Source organism: Myotis brandtii, unplaced genomic scaffold (assembly GCF_000412655.1).
Source record: "Myotis brandtii unplaced genomic scaffold, ASM41265v1 scaffold129, whole genome shotgun sequence".
NCBI classification, from domain to species: domain Eukaryota; kingdom Metazoa; phylum Chordata; class Mammalia; order Chiroptera; family Vespertilionidae; genus Myotis; species Myotis brandtii.
This window is the reverse complement of record NW_005354551.1, coordinates 1,372,011-1,393,137: the sequence shown is the minus strand read 5'-3', so window position 1 is coordinate 1,393,137 and position 21,127 is coordinate 1,372,011. Positions and strand designations below refer to the sequence as shown.

Genomic DNA, 21,127 nt, shown 5'->3' with positions numbered 1-21,127 from the left:
TTTTATTGATTTTTTTTTACAGAGAGGAAGGGAGAAGGATAGAGAGTTAGAAACACCGATGAGAGAGAAACATCGATCAGCTGCCTCTGCACACTCCCCACTGGGGATGTGCCCGCAACCAAGGCACACGCCCCTAACCGGAATCGAACCCGGGACCCTTCAGTCCACAGGCCAACGCTCTATCCACTGAGCCAAACCGATCAGGGCATCAGCGCTACTCTTTTTTTAGAGTGTTCATTCACAGAAACAACAGTTAAAAACACAGACACATTAGATCATTGTCAATTGAGATGGAGTAACCATTTCATTCCTGATCTAAGACATAAACAACCAAAAGAAGGTACCAGAATCTGTGAGAATAGGATCCTAGCTAATTAACATCAAGAGAGATCCAGAGAGGTAATGTTTTATCCTGAAGCAATGCTTTGACAAAACCATAAAGATGCAAAGACATATTCCATCTTCTTCCAACTTTATCAAAGTCTGTTTTCTTTTTGTCATCTTCTTTCATTTGATGTTTTCACATTAACTTTAGATTGTCTTTAGCATCCTATTGGTAGGCTGCCAATTTTCAGAACAAGGAGTATATTATAACTAAGGATCAAACTAGACTTGCAAATAATTCGACAAACCCACTGAGCTATAGAAGTTTCCACTTTTACAAAATGTAATTCTGCTTTCTCTATGTTCTTCACCCTATTTACAGTGATCAACTTCTGCTGAAAACATCTGCTAGGAGAAAATTTCCTCTCACTGGCCATGGAGTCTCAAGAGAGAGAAAGTTAAATTGAGTATATTAAACATTTATCACAGAATGATTTCTAGTAGGTCCTCTGTTATTTCTTTTAGGCCTTGGATATAGCAAACCATTAAGTCCTTTCATGGTTAGACTTAAACAGCTAGCTATTTCTTCCCCAGAGCTAAGGATACACGGTAGTAAACCCTCATAGAAATAAAAAGGACTAATGTTAGGAAAAGTATGTAAGAATACAATGAGCAATACTGACTTGCAGGAAAAAAATCTCAAAATCTGCATTATGGCTATTTTATATGAGCAAGAAGGAATCTACCTTTTGCCTCTCAATAATATTTTGAAGCTGTTGTGTGTTTTATTATTATTTTTAAAAATATGTTTTTATTGACCTTTTAGAGAGGAAGGGAGAAGGATACAGAGATGGAGACATCAATGAGAGAGAATCGTTGATCAGTTGCCTCCTGCACGCCCCACACTGGGTATTAAGCCCACAACCAGGCGTTTTTGATTTTTTACAGAGGGGAAGGGAGAGAGATAGAGAGTTAGAAACATCGATGAGAGAGAAACATCGATCAGCTGCCTCCTGCACATCTCCCACTGGGGATGTGCCCACAGCCCAGGTACATGCCCTTGACCGGAATCGAACCTGGGACCCTTCAGTCCGCAGGCCGACGCTCTATCCACTGAGCCAAACCGGTTTCGGCTGTTGTTGTGTTTTAAATGTAACACTCACCTTAGTGATTTTCAGGAATTTTGAGGGGTCCAGTACCCGACTATTCTTGGCCCCTTGTACAGTGTTCCACCCACCTTCATCCACTCTCTGGACACCTGCCGGGAGAATAGAGTGAGCCAATCTCTCATCTGTCTTAAGTAGGTTTGACAGTGAAAGAGTGAGCAATAGTGTCAACTCAGCAGCTCCAATCAAAACCAAGCAAAAAAACAAAAGAAATGGTTAAAGCACTGCTGACAGTCTCTATAACTGCCACAATATGAAAATATCAAGCAGAAGCACTCTGCTTATATTGGATCTCTGATGAAACATTAATGACCGTGAAATCAAGTGATACAAATGAGTAGAGATTAAGTGCTAAGCTAGCCAAGGGAGGGACAAAGCTAGCTTTTAAAGAGTTAATGATTGTGTTGATAGAGTTTATGATTAGAACACTTTGGGAGAAATCAGATGGAAATTATTTATTCCAAAGTTTATTTCATTTTAAGGTGTCAAATGACAGTATGCTTCAATCATCCCTCGAAACCTGCTTCTTCAACCTTTCAGCTTCTCAGCAGAAAACCTTGACACCTCTTTCTCACACTTTGCATCCATTTGTTAGCAAATCTTGTCAGTTTAATCATTACAATATATTCAGTATCTAGCCCCTTCTAACTACTACCAATACTACCAATTTGGTTTAAGCCACAAATATGTCCTCAATTAGTACAAAAATCTCTTCAATGGCTCCCCTGCTTCCTTATCTGTTTCATCCTGGCAGTCAGTGTGACCCTTGTAAAGGACAAACCAGGTCCTGTGGCACTTCTCTGCTCAAAACACTTCTGTTATCTATTTCACTCAGAGGAAAAAGATTTCTTATAAATGGCCTATAAACTAAATAATCTGACCCTCTGACTCTCAGACCCCATCTTCTGCCACTCTACCCCTCTGCCATTTGCTCCAGCCCCATTGGCCACCTTGCTGTTTCTTAAAAATGGTGTTTCAGGGCCTTTGTGCTTACAATATTCCCCTTTGCCTAAGACTCTCTTTCCCCACATACACGATGTCCCAAAAAATGTATACATTCTTTAACAGCCAATAGCTCAATTCTGAAAATAAAATGTATTTTAATAAACACTGCCTTTATAATTATTCAAAGTGTGTGTATACATTTTTTTGGGACAACCTACATATACATGACTTAGCTTCCTCACTTGCTCAAAAAATACCAACTTTAATAGGTTTCCCAACTTCCCTATTGAAAATTGCAACCTCTACCCACAAAGCCTTGTACTCCCCACTCCCTCTCTCAGCTTAATTTTTTTCTATAGAACAAATTTATCTGACAAATATTTATGCTTAAGTATTTGTTTATTGTCTCCCCCCTGCCCCCAGTAAGATGTAAACTGCATGAGGGAAGTGACTTTCTCCTGTTAAGTGAAAGGCACTCAATAAATATTTGTTAAATAAAATAAATGAATGAAAGACCACCAATCTATTAAAAAAACATTTCTCATCCTCATATACTTCTTGGTTTTCTCTGTGCTATCTGATATTACTGATCATGAGCAGACTTGCTTCTTCCTTGTGTCTATGACACTTATATCCTAGTATGTACTCCTCCTTCTCCACTTGTTTCTTATCTGTCACTTTTCCAAGAGTTCTTTCCTTCCTTTAGTCAACTATGGACATCCTCCTGGATTAGGCTTTCATCTTTTCCCTCTCAATCTATTTTGATAATAAATAAAAGTCATTACCTAAAAGGCATTATGTTAGGTACTAGGGTAGGAAGGTAAGTGTGGTGTCCCATGAAATTTAAAAGTACTATTTCTTCCCTGGAGGATTAATCTATCATAACTTCATGATGAGATCTACTGTGTCTGCGATAAATAACAGCTAATGGTTACTGAGTATTCACTAATGCCAGTTGTTACACTCAACATGTTACATATACTACCTCATTTCATCCTCACACAAATTCCTCAGTACTAATATTAGATCCATTTTACATATTAAGTGACTTGTGCTAGGTCACACAGCTAGGATGTCGGAGAGCTGAAATTCAAACTAGACAGTTTGGCTCCAGAGTCTATGCTTTCTCCCACTATACTATCTGACCCAGTCACTGGCCTGCTCACTCACAGTGAACAAAATGAGATTCCCATTTGGATGCCCTATTGTCATCTAAAATTAAGCAGGCTTCAAATAAATATCATTTTCCTCCAAAAATGGTTTCCTCTTCCAATGTTCCTCAATTTAGTCCATGGACTTTCTATTTTCCCTTTTATTTTGTCTTTCATTTATTTTCCTTTTTATTCCTATTGCTATTAAGTCTCAACTCCTCCCACATAGGATTTCAGCAACAGCAAGATTTCTGAGTTCGGTGTACCCTTCTGATTCATCATGTGAAAAGCAATAGACTTATTTTATTTACATATCTCCAACATGAAATTACTCCTTTGCTCAAAAACTTACCATAACTCCTTAATGTCTATCAAATCGACTCAAAAATTCGTAATCTGGTTCCAGACATTTTTTCATTCGTTTTGAACACTTAAGTTTTTCCCAATCAGGTTTTATTCCTCTTTAAAATATATGTTTAATTTCATAACTAAAATTCTTCCTTCTCTTCCAAATATCTACCATCCTCAAATAGTGTCCCTTCCTCAAATAAAGATTTCTTCCAGTTTTCTCTCTCTCCTCTTCTCTGAATTTTTATGACCTTAATGGAGAATACATCTCATAATTGGTAATATTGTCCATTTGTTTGACAAATGTTCCCTATATTAGGTTTGCCTTCCCAGGTAAACTTTAAGCTTTTAGAGGGAAGGAACTATATCTTCCACACCTTTTCATATCTCCCAATACTGAGTATATAGAAGATGCTCAATAAAGTCTTGTTGATTATTGACTTTGAAATAGTCAAAGAAATCATGTTTAGTTCTTACATTCTCTGCTGTAACTCAATACCCCATCTCCAGATGAAACTTCACTTATCAATTACCACTCTATTCTTTGGGTTATTCTGTCTGATTTCATTTAACGTCTAAATATAGAATTCTTAATATTTGTCCCTCAAACTTCTAAGTCCTCTAATGCCCAGTGGACTCCACCCCTTACCTGGTCTTCTCTTCTCTTTGGTCATGAGCTGTTGGACCTTCCTTTGCTCTTCTTGTTCTTCTATTTTAGCCTCTTTGTGAATCTGCTCAATAGTTTTAGGCCCTTGATCTGCTCTTCGAGATACCCAATTACACTATAAAAGGAGAAAATAAGGTTATCAGCCAGATTAACTAAAAAGAAAATTTAAAAATTTTTGAAAATCTATTTTATACTTATAAAATCTGTTACTTCAGTTTTTCATCTGAATTACAGATAGCACTGTGTGCAATTTGGGGATTAGATCTAAATAATTAAATTCTTCTCAATCAACCCTGAACTACTGTATACTGAGCCTTCCAATAGTCAATGGATAAAAAGACAGAGTGAAAGACTAGCCCAAATGTATTTTTTTTATTACTTTGTATATTTGCAAAGAGGAGAGAGAAGAGGAATCAAGAAAGGTCAGGATTCTTTCGCCTTGCCTTAATCTGGGATACTGCGACCCAGTTCATATCACACTCCATGGGGGTTCTAAATCGAGGATGACTAGCATTTTTCTTTCATATCATGGTCTGGTAACCTACACAAAGTGCCACACCACTCTGTCCTTTTGGTTATCCTGTGAAGGACAAAACAAGCTGTCTCCTTTTTTTTTTTTTTTTTAAAATATATTCTATTGATTTTCCACAGAGAGGAAGGGAGAGGGACAGAGAGCCAGAAACATCGATGAGATAGAAACATCGATTCAGCTGCCTCCTGCACGCCCCCCACTGGGGACGTGCCCACAACCCAGGTACATGCCCTTGACCGGAATCGAACCCGGGACCCTTCAGTCCGCAGGCCGATGCTCTATGCGTTGAGCCAAACCAGCCAGGGCAAGCTGTCTCCTTATAATTATACTTTTCTCTTTCCCAGCTGCAATCCCAACATCCTATATAATAAAAGCCTAATATGTAAATTGTCCCCTTGGGCGGTCGTCGACTGCTTGCTATGATGTGTGCTTACCACTAGGGGGTGGCATGGAACATGGCGGGCGTCAGTGACACAGTGCTGGCAGCGGGCAACAGTAGAGGCGCTGCCGGCCCCGATGGACCCCAAACAAGAGTGGGACCACAGCGGGATGATGGAGCGGGTGAGTGGGCAGTGCCAGGCCAAGGAGGGTGCGAGCAGGAGCGTAGGTGCTGCCCAGGGCCCAGAGGTCAGCTGGGACCCACCCTTCCACGCCAGACACTCGTGCTTTGATCGCCAGCCACGCCTAGGGACTGCAGCGGTGCATGAATTTAGTGCACCAGGCCTTCTAGTTTAATGTAAGTACAAGTGGTTGAAGGATTGAGCAGAGACGTTTTTCATATTTACGTTTTTATACTAGCTAGAGGAAAGGATGGTTTAAATCAGCATTGAAATTCTGATAAACTGGCAGTGGCTTTGGTAATAAGGATTCTGAGATCACATCTGGGCTTAACAAGATAAAGAACCATAACCAATGCTATCTGATTTGGTTGCAGAGCAGGGCAGGAGTAGGGCCTATATTCATTTTCTGTACTTTATGATCAGCTGCAGTATATTCCTTGCAGGAGTTAAAATATGAAGAGACAAAAGAAGTGGTAGTGGTAAAAACTGTTTCTGGTATGAGAAATGAAGAAAATGAAAGCAGCACAACAGGAGGCTATATAGGAAAAACAACAGAGGAGAAAACAACATCTCTTCTGAGCTAGACACCTCACTGAATCTTTACAATACATCTGCAAGGTAGGCAACACACCTATATTAGAGACTTAAAATATAAGGCTCGGGGAAGATAAATGTATTCATTTTGAAGATGAGGCTTCCTGATTATTTAGCATCCTGAGACTAAATTTAATTGACCACAGTTTGAATTCAGAATGGCAGATTTCAAAATTGCAATGTGGTTTGATAATCAGAGTCAAGAGAAGAAACACATAACAGGCAGGTATATGTGCCTTCAGTCCTTTCACACAGCTCTCCATGAAACTTTGTCAATTTAATTTCTGACTCCAAGAGCAAAAGCATTTAAGTTTTTACACGTGTAAATACGAGGAGGAACTCTCCAACCCAACTCCTTAACAGACTGGAGTGGTAGGCTCATTGTTTTTTACTTACCAGCCGTAGGTCTATCACATCCTGAAGCATGAATCGAATCCTAGATGAGGTTTTTCTTTCTTTCACAATTTTCTCCATCTGATTAAAATACTGGTCCATACGTGGCTACAAGAGACAAAATCATTAGTATTCTTGGCTGAGGAATTCAAATGTAATTTTTACCATGTAGAATTTTTAAATGGCCTAGGAATATAAGTAGGGCCAAAAGGTAATGTGGTAGAATTTTTAATTGAGCATATGACACCCAAAATAAAAGATAAAAATTTCAGGCAGCTGGCTGTGGTCAAAGAACTAATTATAGGCCAACCAAACATAAATGGAAATGTCATATTGCAGCTCCCTGGAACCTTAAGAGAGAGGTGGCTATGTCCTTTGTTCCTTCCCCACTGTTTCTGCTGAGAACATAAGGACAAGGGCTACACCTTAGGAATAAACAGAATATTAAGCTGGAGAAACTTGGTGTTTTGATCATTAGTATTTTGAGTTTAAAGAGTTCTCCAAAAATCTAAGACCACCCTCAGATTTCACTTCTGAATTTTACTTGCACATATGAGAAATAAACCTCAATCTTGAATAAACTACTAACATTTGGGGTTTTCTGTCACGTCAAAACATAATCCTACCTATGAAATATTTCTGACATTTCTTTGAAGCATTTCTAATTTCCCAACCCCTTATTTGTAGAGCATGTTATGTTTTGAATTACGGTATTTTTAATTATTTCTTATATTGTGGTTAGATAGCTGTATCATTAAGTAGATCATAGACTTAAGAAAGCTACTGGGTTTTCTTCATTTCTGTATCACCCTCAATCCTGACCATTAGTAGTTTTCCCCCCTTTATTTCTGCTCATAATTTGCGTATACAAGTGACCTGTGAAATAGTAATGCAGAAAAAGGACAAGGCACAAATAATCTGAACAACTCATGAATTGACTTTTATGTAATCTGGGAGCCCTTCACTTCTGACGTTAATGGAAATGAGGTAAGGGCATGATGGTCAAACACTAACAATGAGAAGGGCAACAGAGAAAAATAAGCAGCCTCGACAACTGGGGCACGATGGACCACTTCCTTTGACTGTCTTAGTTCTTTTGTAATAGACAGACTCCCTGCTGGAGGTTTCCGATTTTGGATTTTTACCTTTGCTTTCTCAAAATCCAGATCTTTGCCAATGGTGGTGAGCAGGCGACACAGGCACTCTAGGGATTCTTCATCATGGTTCTTCAGCAGCTTCACCACACAGTCATGCATGATGGCTTCAGTCAGCATCTTGAGTTTAAAGAGTTCTCCAATGAACTTGATGTTACCAATAGATCTCCGCCGGGCTTTGTCCTTAGCTTCTTCCAGTTCATCATGAAGCCTTGTCCTCTCCTCTGGCTGTTGTATAAGGAACAGAATGATGATGAAAACTGTATTGCATAACCGACGCTAAGAATGTACACTGAAATTCACGGTCCTTACCCTTTCTGGGATCAGGATAACCTTTGAGAATCTGACTGCAACTAAAGTCCTACTCCTCAGAAAAATGAACGATACTTAAAAGTTTACATCCATTTCAGGAGATTTCTGGCACTCAGCGACCTTTCTTAAGATGGTTCTGAATCTCTGACTTAGAAAGAAGTTTGAGTAACTCTAACATGCAGTATTAAAAGAAATAACATTTTCTTCTATACATCAATATAGTTTATGCACATGAAAAAAAGGCCACAGGCACCTACAGTAGGGAGATGTAGTAGCAAGCGACATAAAATTCTATTTGATAACACTCAAACTGCACAAGCACTTTCTTTCTGTGAAAAGACTTACAGCACTGGCAGCCTCGAGTTCTCTCTGCTTCTTCTCAAAGACATCATCATCTGCTTTATCTTTTTCAAACTCCTTCTGGCAACGGTTCAATAGCAGCTTCCGGAAATTCACTGTGTTCCCAGGCTTGTCTGCCATGGGTACTTTCAGCTGCATCCAGATGGGAAAATGTAAAAGCAGCAAGATTACTTAAATATGTTCAATGATTTCCCCAAAATATCAATTTTATTTATTTGCAAAATAATGCTGACTGGACCACAGGTAAGCATTCAAGAAATATAAATTTAGTGTCAGGCATTTCATGTTTCAATGGTAAGATGTCTTAAATTTTATGCAGAAAAGATGCACACTCCTCTCATATAAATGTACTCTATCTTTTATGGCTGGTTGTGCCTTTAGCTGACTTTGAAATCCATGTAAGATTATTACAAATATGACCCCGTACTTATCTAGACGTTTTTAGCTCTGTAGGGCTATTACTTTTGTTTTTCTTACTATTATTGTAGGTACTTGGTTTAAAGGAACAAATAGAAATGGCATGAATTTCATGGTCAAAGGAAAAAGGTTGTAGGTGAGATCCTTATTCTAGGAAATAGCAGAAGGGGGAACACATTTTTGAGATATCTTTTTGAGATATCTTTTCCTCAGGGGAATGTCAAGATACTGCAATGCTAGTACTTACTTTAACTATCAAGATATGATGTTTATTAATTATTTCAATTGACTAAAATATTCTATTTTACAGATGAAATTCCCCCGAGCACCATTTTAAACAGCTATAACATGGCAAAATGATTTTTTCTGGAATCACAAAGTGGCTCCAAAAGTTCTGAAATGCATGGTATTTGCCCTAGGTCTAGTGAAAAACAGGATGCATTGTATTTATACTCACAATAGTTAATGTTATTCACCTGAATGGACTTAAACAGCTGCTGATGAAGGCTGAATGGCTAGAGAAACTTATTGAGAATGGAGACTATGATGCTATAGTATATCTGTGCTAGAACTGATGGTACATTCTCTAACACAGTCCCTATGACATATGAGAGACCATTTAACAACTGCCCAGTCTAGTCAACCAATGGACCAAGTGTTTCATTACATTTTAGACAACCACAGAAACACTAACATGTCCTTATCGCCAAACTCAGGCATACAACTGGAAGTGACTATAGGTCATTTCATAGTCAAGCCTACTCTGATCACACAAGAAGTTAGGCATTTAATCAGCCTTCCAGAAAAGAAACACCACTACATGAAGACAAAGAATTTCCAAAGCAAAAGCCAAAAGACTCTATTTTCTAACATTATAGGACCCAGAATATACAACGTGACACAAAAGAGAACCAAGAGGCACATTCACGAGCAAGGTGGTACATAATAGAGAACCAACATGATGTTAGGTTCCAGAACAAACTAAAATGGCTCTAAAAATCAGCAGTTATATCCAATATGCTACTTTATTTATTATTTTTTAAAGATTATTTTTAATCCTCACCTGAGGATACATTTCCTACTGATTTTAGAGAGAGAGAAAGGGAGAGGGAAAGAGAGAGTAGGAGGGAGAGAGGGAAAAACAACAATTCCAGCTGTTATGTGACTTTGATCAAGTTACTTAGCTTCATCAAACCTGTTTCTTTCTAAAAATGAGGATAACACCTATCTCTTAGGACAGTTGGGAGGATGAAATGAAATGGTCTAAGTAAAGCAAATAGTAGTGGCTGGCACATGGAGTCCAATAAACAAATACAACTATAGTTAAAAAATTGGAGCTGTATTTGACAAAAGTTTATGATTAAAAATTAAGAGTAACCTATATTGTAATATAGATACCAAAGAAAGTATATAACAAAGCTCACAAAGCCACTGGGGAGAGAACCACAAAAGGCAAGATAAATGAGTATCTGCTATTCTCAAATAAAGGTCATGGCACATTTCACATGTGTAGGACCTAAAGAGCATGTAATTGTGCATAAGCTTTTAAGGTATATTCATATGGAAGTACTAAAACTGAACAACTGGCAGAATGTGCACAGATCTGCATGTCTGTATATCTCACAATGGAACACCTAGCTACACAATCCTCTAAAGACTTGTTTTGGAACATGATCTTAATGTCCTCCGGGGATGGTTAACAGGGAAATAGGGAATAGGCCAATGAGAACATATCCTCTTAGAATAGTGATGCATGATAATTTTTTTATTATAAATACAACAGGATGATGACATTATTAAGTTAGCATGTGTTGTCCCTGGGCATTGACTGGTCAGGAGACCCAATGAAACTGGTTAGAAGAGAACTTGAAGAGTGGGTGTCTTACTCTGCTAAAGCTACTAAAACAATACCACAGACTGGTGGCTTAAACAACAGGTATTTGTTTCTCACAGTTCTGGAGGCTGGAAGTCCAAGATCAAGGTGCAGACAGACTTGGTTCTTGGTGAGAGCCTTCTTCCTGGTTTGCAGACAGCTGCCTTCTGCAGTATCCTCATGTGATGAAAAGGAAGCTCTAGTGTCTTCCTCTTTTTATAAAAGCACTAATCCCATCATGGGGGGACTATATGAACGTTTTTGGGGGATGACAAACATTTAGCCCGTAACAGTGGGCAAGGTAGATGCTTGCAAATGTGCCCATGGCTAATAGAAAAAAATGAAAGGTGATGTGCAATGGTTAGAAAAAGATCTCCAGACATCTTTAGTTTTCATTTAACTATAGTCCATGATTAAAACTAAGATGTTTCAAATGGGCTGTTGGACAGATGGCTTCTCAGGGAGGAAGTTGGGGAGTACCTGTATTTTAGTAAGGCTGCTTGGTAAGCTAGATTTTCTGGGGAGCACCTACCTTTTCACTTTTACTCAGCAGTAAACTATCAGTGTGACATTATATTATACTGTAAACTAACAGTGCATCATCTCATATTGTGTTGAGACCCGTCCACATACTGGTCAGCCAGCAATCTTGAATATGAGTGTTGTCTGCAACCGGCAGTCATTTTCTTTAAGCAACAAGACCTGTGCTCCTGATATATGTGTTAGTGTTGAGGGATACTTCTTATCCCTATACAGATAAATCCCAGAGAATCATCAAGAGCTGTCAGCTGTGTGTTAATTATGGCAATCAAATAGGAGAGTAGAAAATAGAAAGCCACTCTTGGACTTGCTTAGCATGAATAAGACTTTCAATGCTGTCTCAATACATAAAGATGCTAATGGTAACACTGTGGCTCAGTAGCATGTTCTGGTCTGAGGTAAAGTATCTGGAGTGACTAATATAATATAAACCAGTGGCACATCCATGCTAAATCTAGAATGTGATATAAACAGGAATAAACCAATTGTCCAATATAACTCATGGGTCCATTGTGACAATACTATCCTCCACCAGTGGTTATGTCCTGATCTTAGCAAATCACCTGCTAAAACTGAACATAACATATTCCATCTGTACTATGAACACATTTATCAAAATACATCTCTACTAGATACATCTGAAGTGGCATAGTGGTATATAGTACTGAGGGATGCCGACAAGATTCAAAAAGGCGTGGGCTAATTATGAAAGGCTAAGCTGTTTCTCAGCAATCTTTTCTTCAAAGCATTCTTCATCTTCCATCAAGCGAGTTGCACATCCCTTCTCCTCCAGCTGACTCCAGCCACTTGCTGTTGCCCAAAGCCAGTGCTTCCTGTCTGTAATTCCTGGCTTTATTTCTGATGAGATCTAATTGTGTCTTTCTTATTCTTCGTGTCTCTTGCTATGCTCAGTCCTGCCACTCTTTTCACATCTTGTGTTAAAACATGTAAAAAGTGGCAACATTATCTGGCATAATAGAACATAGAATGCTCAAAAATCTACCTTGAGTGCCATTCTTTATAGCTGAAGTATGCATGCCTGACACAACAGAGATAAAATGTAACAAAATTATAGTCTTAGGGTATAAAATCAACTCAAACTGTTAGTTTTTCTTTCATTCATGCATTTACCCATGCACAAAATGTCTGAGGGTCTATTATGTGCCAGAAACCATTCTGGGCACTAAGAATTCAGCAGTGAAAAAAAAATTCCCTACACCTAGCAGCTTACATTCTAATGGGTTCTGAGATGGGGGTTTTAATTTAAATTATGATTAAAACAAAGTACAACAATTTAACGTTACCAATAATCCAATTAAACTTTTATTTAAGTACAGGACATTTTTTCTCATCCATCTTCTCCATTTGCTACTTGATTCAGACGTCCTCCTAAGAGAAGTACTGAATTCTGGTTAAATGCTTTACACTTTGTGAGGGTCTTGCAGGTCTCTTCAGTCATTCCAAGTTTAACTAGTAGAAGGAGCAGTAGTACATCAAGAGCCATGGTTTACTCTCTTATGATGCCCTGAAGCCTATGTGCCAAAGGTTTCACTTAGCACGTGGTAGAGGCAGGTATCTGTGTATATGTATAAACTAGGGACCCAGTGAACGGATTCATGCACCTTGAAAGGAACTGTGGGCCGCGAGGCTGCAGTGGGCACAAGGGTGGGTCTTGGCTCATCCTCCGCGCCCCCACCTGGCCCCTCCTGCCATGGCTCCTGGTCCCCTCTCTGTTGGCAGCCTCACTCCCGCTGCCGCAATTCCCATGCACTGACAGCGCCAACACCCGCTTGCACCCGCTGTACCCTGCTTGCACCCGCTGACGGCACGGAGCGATTGGGGCCAGCACCAGCAGCAGGTGCGAGTGGGGTCAGCGCTGTCAGTGGATGTGAGTGGCGGCTGCTGCCCCAATTGCCCCTCAGGAGCAGGGGGAAGTGGAGAAGCTTCCAGGGGCGAATAGGGCTGGCAGCTGCCGCTTGCACCCTTGGATGGTGCCGAGCAATCAGGACTGGCGCTGGGTGCCGGCAGCGGATGCGAGTGGGGCTCTGGCGCTGGCTGTGGGTGAGAGTAGGGCCAGTGCTGGCAGTGGGTGCGAATGCCAGGCAGGACCATGGCATGTGGGAGCAAAGAATTTTCAGTAACCACCAGAGGCTCGCCCCGATGACAGCAACTGGTGCCCCACCTTGGTCTGGTGCCCCTGCTCACCTGCTCTACCATTCCGCCATGGCTGACACCCGCCATGTTCCGCGCATACCCCCTGGTGGTTAGCGCATGTAATAGTGACTGGTTGTTCCACCGTTTGGTCTGTTTGCATATTAGCCTTTTATTATATAGGATGTGTGTGTGTGTGTGTGTGTGTGTGTGTGTGTGTGTAACTATGGTGTTTACAGAGCAACTTGGGGAAAGGAACACTATCATATCAATTTCCTTGTATATCTAAAGAATTCCTTTCTTAAAAGCCTACTCTTTAAGAAGTGATGGAAAACTGACACAATAGGACTATATTCTTAAGTCCTCACTTAGATAATCACTGCAAAGTTTTAAATGGAGGTGTGTGATCCACAGGAATGATGTGGAGGTAGGAAAAAAGGTTTAAAAACTGCTTTAAACAATAAGAACAAGCATTCCCCTAACTCTTAAAAATCTCAACAATCTAAGTCAGGGTTTCCTAACCTAGACACTACTGATATTCTGGGATGGATAATTCATTGTCATGGGGGGCTATCACATGCACTAAAAGGATGTTTAGAAGCATCCTGGGCCTTTACCCACTAAGATGCCAGTAACCATAACCAAAAATGTCTCTAGACATTGCCCAATGTCCTCTGGAGAACAAAACCACCCCTGGTTGAGAACCACTGATCTAGGACATTGTTTAAGCTAAGGTTCTAGTATTTAATGTTCAAAACTTCTATAAATATTAAATCCCTATTTAGGTAATTTGGTAAATTTCAGAGAAAGTTGTGAAATAGAAATAACAGAATGGTTGTAAGGATTAAATAAGTTACAAGTAGTATTCCTTACTCTTACTACTACTGCTGCTACTACTTATGATCATAATATATAACTAACTAGATTCCATTATTTCAAATGGCCAACACTGATAGTCCATGGCAAGTGGCATAGGTCTAAATTTTACAACTATGAATCAGGCCAAAGGCCTTGCAATGTAACCTGTGGAACACATTGATGATGACATGAAGTTACTGAAATAACTTAATGAATACAATTGGTAGGAAAAGAGCACCTCTACCAGGTAATAGCTTAATTCTTTATTCTATTGTCTTCAATTTCTCTCAGTCCACTGGTAGGTATTATTTCTTAAACTAATAATGATCATAAAAACAAAACAGAACACCCCAAAACAGTGCCTGTGGTCTATAGCAGAGGTCGCCAACTTTTCGGACCTCACGGACCACCAGTGGTCCTTGGACCACCGGTTGGTGACCACTGCTCCAAAGGTTTCCTTAAACCAGAGGTCACCAACCTTTTGGACCTCACGGACCTTGGCGACCACTGGTCTATATAGGAATACACATATCATCTACAGTGTTTTGTAGCATATAAGACAATGCTGATTTAGGTACTGACAGATGACTTATCCTAAACAGAGGACATAAACTTACGATATTGTTAAATACAGGACAGTACTGTAAATATATTTTTGTTATGATCATCTTTTCTCTAGCTTACTTTATTATAACAATACAGTATATAACACATAAAACATACAAACCGTTTATGTTATCAGTAAGACTTCTAATCAACAGTACTATTAGTTAAGTTTTTGGGAAGTCAAAAGTTATACGTGGATTTTTGACTATGTGGTAGCTCAGTGCCTCAATCGATGCACTGTTCAAGGATCAACTGTAATCCAAACTCAAGGACTGAAATGATTTGATGTTGAACTATAGTCCCTCTGAGAAGAGGTACATTTCTGGTTCACTCTTGTTCCAAGTAAGTAGTCCTTTAGTATCCCAACCTAAAGTACAGGAGGATTTGTTAGAGTCTCTTCCAACACTCATTTTGGTAGACCTTGGGCACAACTTTTTTCTCCTTAGTCCAATAAATCATGAAAAACAAGATGTTCAAGACTTTTAGCTGATTCTTTTAGGGGGAGTTTTACCAAATGTTTCACTTTTCTTTCGATTTCCACCTTTTCTAGGATCTTAGCCTTAATAAATCTTTATTGTCTTCTAGTTCTCTGAAGCCTTTAAGATTTGTTTAAATATTGTGACTAGCCTTTCTAATATCCATGGAAAAGTGGTCTGAATTACCTAACCTTGTCAATAGCAGAAGACATAATACTCATCCCTGTGTACTTACCCTTAATCCTACTTCCTTTTCTCTCTTAACTTAAATATGAATTTTAGTGTTTCCAATTTATATACTTTTATTATATATGTATTAACAACAGTTTTATTTTGCATATTATAAAACTTTATTAAATGGTGTCCGGTTATTCAGTACTATTTTTTAAGTTTGATCCATGATGATATATTTAGTATTACTTCATTAATTTTAACTGCTGTGTGTATAAATACATATTGCTATTTAGATTCACTGACCAAATAAATTGTGGTATACTGTTATTGTCATATTTAGGCTTATTTCATTTCTTTCTTATTACTCCCTATTAAAACCAATACATAGACATTCTTATATATCACTGCTTGTGCATATCTGGGGAATTTCTCTGAAATGAAATTGCTGGGGAATAGTATATAAACATCTTTGATATTACTGTCCAATTTACTCTCCAAAGTGACAAGTGACTGTATTTATCTTCATCAACACTTTTGTTATTTCCTTAATAATGAGTAACAATGAGTATCTTTTCTTAAGTTTATTGGCCAATGGATTTTCATTTCTATGAATTGCCCATTTTTAAATTGAGCTGTTTGTTTTCTTTTCCTCCTTAATTCTAGATTCTAACATTTTGTTACTATATGTATTCCAAATAGATAATCCCAATTTATGGCGTCATCCTTTTATTTATGATATTATTTGCTACACCAAGGATTTGAATTTTAATATTCAAATTTGATATGTTTTCCCTTTATTATCTTGAATCTTGCTGAAGGAATTTTTTTCCTCTCAAAGTTCATGAAGATAGTCTTCTCAATTTCCTCCTAAAAGATTAGCTGTTGATATTTAGATTTTCATTACTCCTGCGATGGTTTGATTTTTTTATTTGGCAAGTATTAGGAGCCCACTGCCATCCTTTTATTTCAGGCCCTCAGTATCTCAAAAGTACATTAGCTCCACTAGTTATCTTTAAGGTAGGGAAGTAGGACAATAAGGACAGTAGTTCCCTTAAAGCAGTGGTTCTCAACCTTCCTAATGCCGCGACCCTTTAATATGGTTCCTGATGTTGTGGTGACCTCCAACCATAAAATTATTTTTGTTGCTACTTCATAACTGTAATTTTGCTACTGTTATGAATCGTAATGTAAATATCTGATATGCAGGATATATTTTCATTGTTACAAATTGAATATAATTAAAGCATAGTGATTAATCACAAAAACAATATGTAATTATATATGTGTTTTCCGATGGTCTTAGGCGACCCCTGTGAAAGGGTCGTTCGACCCCCAAAGGGGTCGCGACCCACAGGTTGAGAACCGCTGCCTTAAAGAAAGAGGGAAAGATATAGTTCTATATTTATTGACCAGGGTGGGAGGCATGTTTACTTTGCTGACATTCACTGAACTGTACACTACTGATCTGCACACTTTACTGCATGCCTGATACAGTGGTATGCTACAGCTGGCTCATACTAGTACATGAGACAAATTGTTCAACAGGAATTCTGTGAGTTAATTGGTAGCTTAAAATAGTTGGTAGCTTAAAATCAGTCATGAAGAGAATATTTACATCATTAAATTTGACAAAAGCTACAAATAAGACATTTTTCTTTTCCTAAGCAGTGTGAATGTCTGTTAAACTTTAAAAACAAAAAGAGTTTAAAAACATATATCCTGCCCTAACCGCTTTGGCTCAGTGGATAGAGTGTCGGCCTGCGGACCGAGAGGTCCCAGGTTTGATTCTGGTCAAGGGCATGTACCTTGGCTGTGGGCACATCCCCAGTAGGAGGTGTGCAGGAGGCAGCTGATCGATGTTTCTCTCTCATCGATGTTTCTAACTCTCTATCCCTCTCCCTTCCTCTCTGTAAAAAATCAGTAAAATATATTAAAAAACACACAAAAAAACATATATCCTTTGGCCAGCCAGCATTGCTCAGTGGTTGAGCGTCAACCTATGAATCAGAAGGTCACGGTTGGATTCCTGGTCAGGGCACACACCCAGGCTGTGGGCTTGATCCCCGGTGGGGGGTGTGTCTGAGAAGGCTGATTAATGATTCTCTCTCATCATTGATGTTTCTATCTCTCTCTCTCTTCCCCTTTCTCTCTGAAATTAATAAAAAACATATTAAAAACAACAACCAACAACAAAAAACATATATCCTTTGGTGTATGGGGAAATTTAAACTCCAGTGTATAAGATTAAATATACTTAGATGGTTATTGCAGCACTGCTTGTGGTTATAAAAACCCCCAAAACCAAACTCTAGAAACAGCATAATGGAAGGAAGGTGGAAGGTGAGAGGAGAAAACAATCGTTGGAAAATTTATGGTATATACATATTATAAAATATTATGCAACTACAAAAAAAGTCTGAGTAAAATCTATCTGTAAAGACCTGGGGAGATGCCCAAAAGATATTAGGAAAGCAAACTGAAAAACAATGTATATAATTTAAACAAAATAAACCCTCTTTATACATATGTGTATGTTTTTATATGATTTTTTAAAATCCCCATCCAAGGATATGTATTTTTAAAAATTGATTTTAGGGGGTGGAGGGAGAGAGAAAATTCAATCGACTGATGACTGGAAACTGCATCTGGAAACTGAACCTTTTTTTAAAAAAATATATATTTTATTGATTTTTTTACAGAGAGGAAGGGAGAGGGATAGAGAGTTAGAAACATCGATGAGAGAGAAGCATTGATCAGCTGCCTCCTGCACACCCCCTACTGGGGATGTGCCTGCAACCAAGGTACATGACCTTGACCAGAATCAAACCTGGGACTCTTCAGTCCCCAGGCCGACGCTCTATCCAGTGAGCCAAACTAGCTAGGGCGAAACTGAACCTTTTTGGTGCACAGGATGATGCTCCAACCCACTGAGGCACCCAGCAGACTTTATATGATTTTATAATGACAAAGAAAACTGTGGACACATATATTTACATTGATTGTCTTGGAGGGGAGAGAGGCTTACCTGAGCTAGGAACTTTACATATACAATCTCACTTTAGTTTTTTCATTATATGAATTAATCTTATTTTATGGATTAAAAATGAGGCTTAAAGAAATTATGTAACAACTAGAGGCCCGGTGCACGAAATTCGTGCTGTGTGTGTGTGTGTGTGTGTCCCTCAGCCCAGCTTGTACCCTCTCTAATCTGGGATCCCTCTCACAATCTGGGACTGATGGTTCCCAACCGCTCGCTTGCCTGCCTGCCTGGTTGCCCCTAATCGCTTCTGTCAGCCAGCCTGATCACCCCCTAACCACACCCCTGCCAGCCTGATCAACGCTTAACTGCTCCCCTGCTGGCCCGATTGCCCCCAACTGCCCTCCCCTGCTGGCCTGATCTCACACCCAACTGGCCTCCCCTGCCAGCCTGATTGTCCCTAACGGCCTCTGCCTTGGCCCCCACCACCATGGCTTTGTCCGGAAGGAAGTCAGACATCTGGAAGATGGCCGGTCGACCTGTTCTAATTAGCATATTAACCTTTTATTAGTGTGGATTAGTTAAGATAGGATTGCTTAAATGGGGGGGCGGGCTTTTTCAGCAGGAGGAGATGCTCTTGGCAGACAAAAACATATAAATCCCTATATCTGGACTGATAGCCAGCCATATGCACTATACTGCCAAAGCGGTCATTAAAAAATTGAACCGCTTTCTTACACCTTACACCAAACAGCTGTTGCCCTTAAAACTCCTCCTCAGTCCCCACCTTAGGTTCTGCTTCAGTTCACCCATATTAGGTTCTGATTGGTCGGTTTCTATGCCAGTCAACATCAAAAGCTCCACCTCCTAGGCAGCCATTGGCTCCTGGCACTTCACCCAGATTAGGTTCTGACTGGTCCATTTCTATGCCAGTCAGTGTCTCCGGGCCTATCTCTGAGCCTGATCAAAGAGGCGGGGCTGATTAGCAGCCTCCGTGGAGGCCAGGAGAGAAACAGAGGCACGGCTGCTGGGGAAGCCCGGAGAGAAAGAGAGAGGCAACAACTGATCAACAGCTGCCACAGAGGCTGTGGATCAGACCCTGCCTCTCTCTCTGCAGGCCTCTCTCTGGGCCTGATCCGCAGCCCCCTCAGCAGTCAGTGCTGGGTCACCACAGCAATCCAGCACTGACTTCCGGTGTTTGGTTGAGCCTTTGGTCGTTAGGGACTCTGGCTCTTTATCTATATATAGATTCTAAGGTTATAAAGTTAGCAAGTGGCAGAGTAGAAATTAAAATTTTAAACCTAGAACTGTGAGACTCCAAAACAGTGGTTGTAATCATTAGGTCATGCTTGCTGCCTCAAACTTGAACCTGCCTGGAATACGCTATTCTTTCTCTATACTTGAACTCCCCATCATCCCAGGCCTAACTCAAACCTACTTGCTTCATAAAAGTTTGTCACTCTCTCATCCAGAGAGTGATTTCTTTTTTCTCCAATTTGATTTTGCAGTCTAAATCATCGATTTTCAACCGGTGTGCCACTAGAATTTTTAAAACATGCAAGACCTGGCTATTTGGTTAAGGGACTGACCTCTTTTCCCTTAGATTGCCAAATAATACAATGACAACGGCCAACACAAAAATAGCCATACAATGTGAATAAATCAAAATTATACCTATTTTTGTCAGACTGGCAAATACCATAATGTATTTTTTGGTGTGCCACGGAATTTTAGTAATTGGTTTATGTACCATGAGATGGAAAAGGTTGAAAATTGCTGGCCTAAACCATCCATTTAGGCATTAATATACTGCAATATCACAGAATACCTTATAAGTGATTTTTTTCCTTGTTAATGCAGTCTGTTTTTTCCAATATGGATTTGGAGTTTCTCTAAGACAGAAAATGCAACTTTTCAAAGTACCAACAGACTCACCTACCTTTGACACAGGTACTTAAAATACTGGTAGAATGACAGAGTTTTGCATTTTCATAGCAAGGCATGATGACAATGAATTGTGATAATTAAGAAAAAAAAAACTCAAATGTTAAAGGACAAACATTTCTGACACAAGTACCTTGGTAACAGAGAAAACACGGACGGTACATGGCAGATTTATGACTGCAGAATTGAGGACAATGAACACTAACCAGAAGTTCTTTGGTCTCCCATTTTGTCTTGCCCTAGATTTGACAGGCTGTGAAGATTAAATGGCTGTGAACAATGTAAAGAGAAAGAAATCTAATAGTTTCTGAGAGATGAAATGATCAGTTTTGAACCATTTATGACTACAATTATCCTATCATTTTCACTGAGGCTAGAATTAGAACCAACAAATTTTTCAGTTTTGAATTTAAATAAATGTGAATGAAAGCATTTGCTGTATTTCTATAAAATGATACCCCAGGAAAAATTGCTTGCTCTTAACTAGAATTTCACATTACTAATTTAAACCATATTCAATCTTCCTCATACTGGATGGGACCATATGTGTCTGTATCAGTCTAGTCTCCATAACCCCTCCAGAGGTGAGTATACATTGTATTAAA

General features: G+C 39.3%; 1 protein-coding gene across 7 annotated transcripts in view; it reads right to left on the bottom strand.

Moving 5' to 3' along the window:
• Positions 1-21,127, bottom strand: part of EIF4G3 (eukaryotic translation initiation factor 4 gamma, 3) — a 280,669-nt gene that overhangs the window by 37,500 nt on the left and 222,042 nt on the right. For all 7 annotated transcript variants that reach the window (XM_014534341.1, XM_014534335.1, XM_014534338.1 and 4 more), the window contains 5 exons: positions 8,492-8,638; positions 7,826-8,062; positions 6,684-6,788; positions 4,584-4,716; positions 1,488-1,582 (listed from right to left, as the gene is read on the bottom strand). In XM_014534341.1, coding sequence (XP_014389827.1) covers positions 1,488-1,582; positions 4,584-4,716; positions 6,684-6,788; positions 7,826-8,062; positions 8,492-8,638 — 717 coding nt within the window. The remainder of the gene's footprint in view (positions 1-1,487; positions 1,583-4,583; positions 4,717-6,683; positions 6,789-7,825; positions 8,063-8,491; positions 8,639-21,127) is intronic.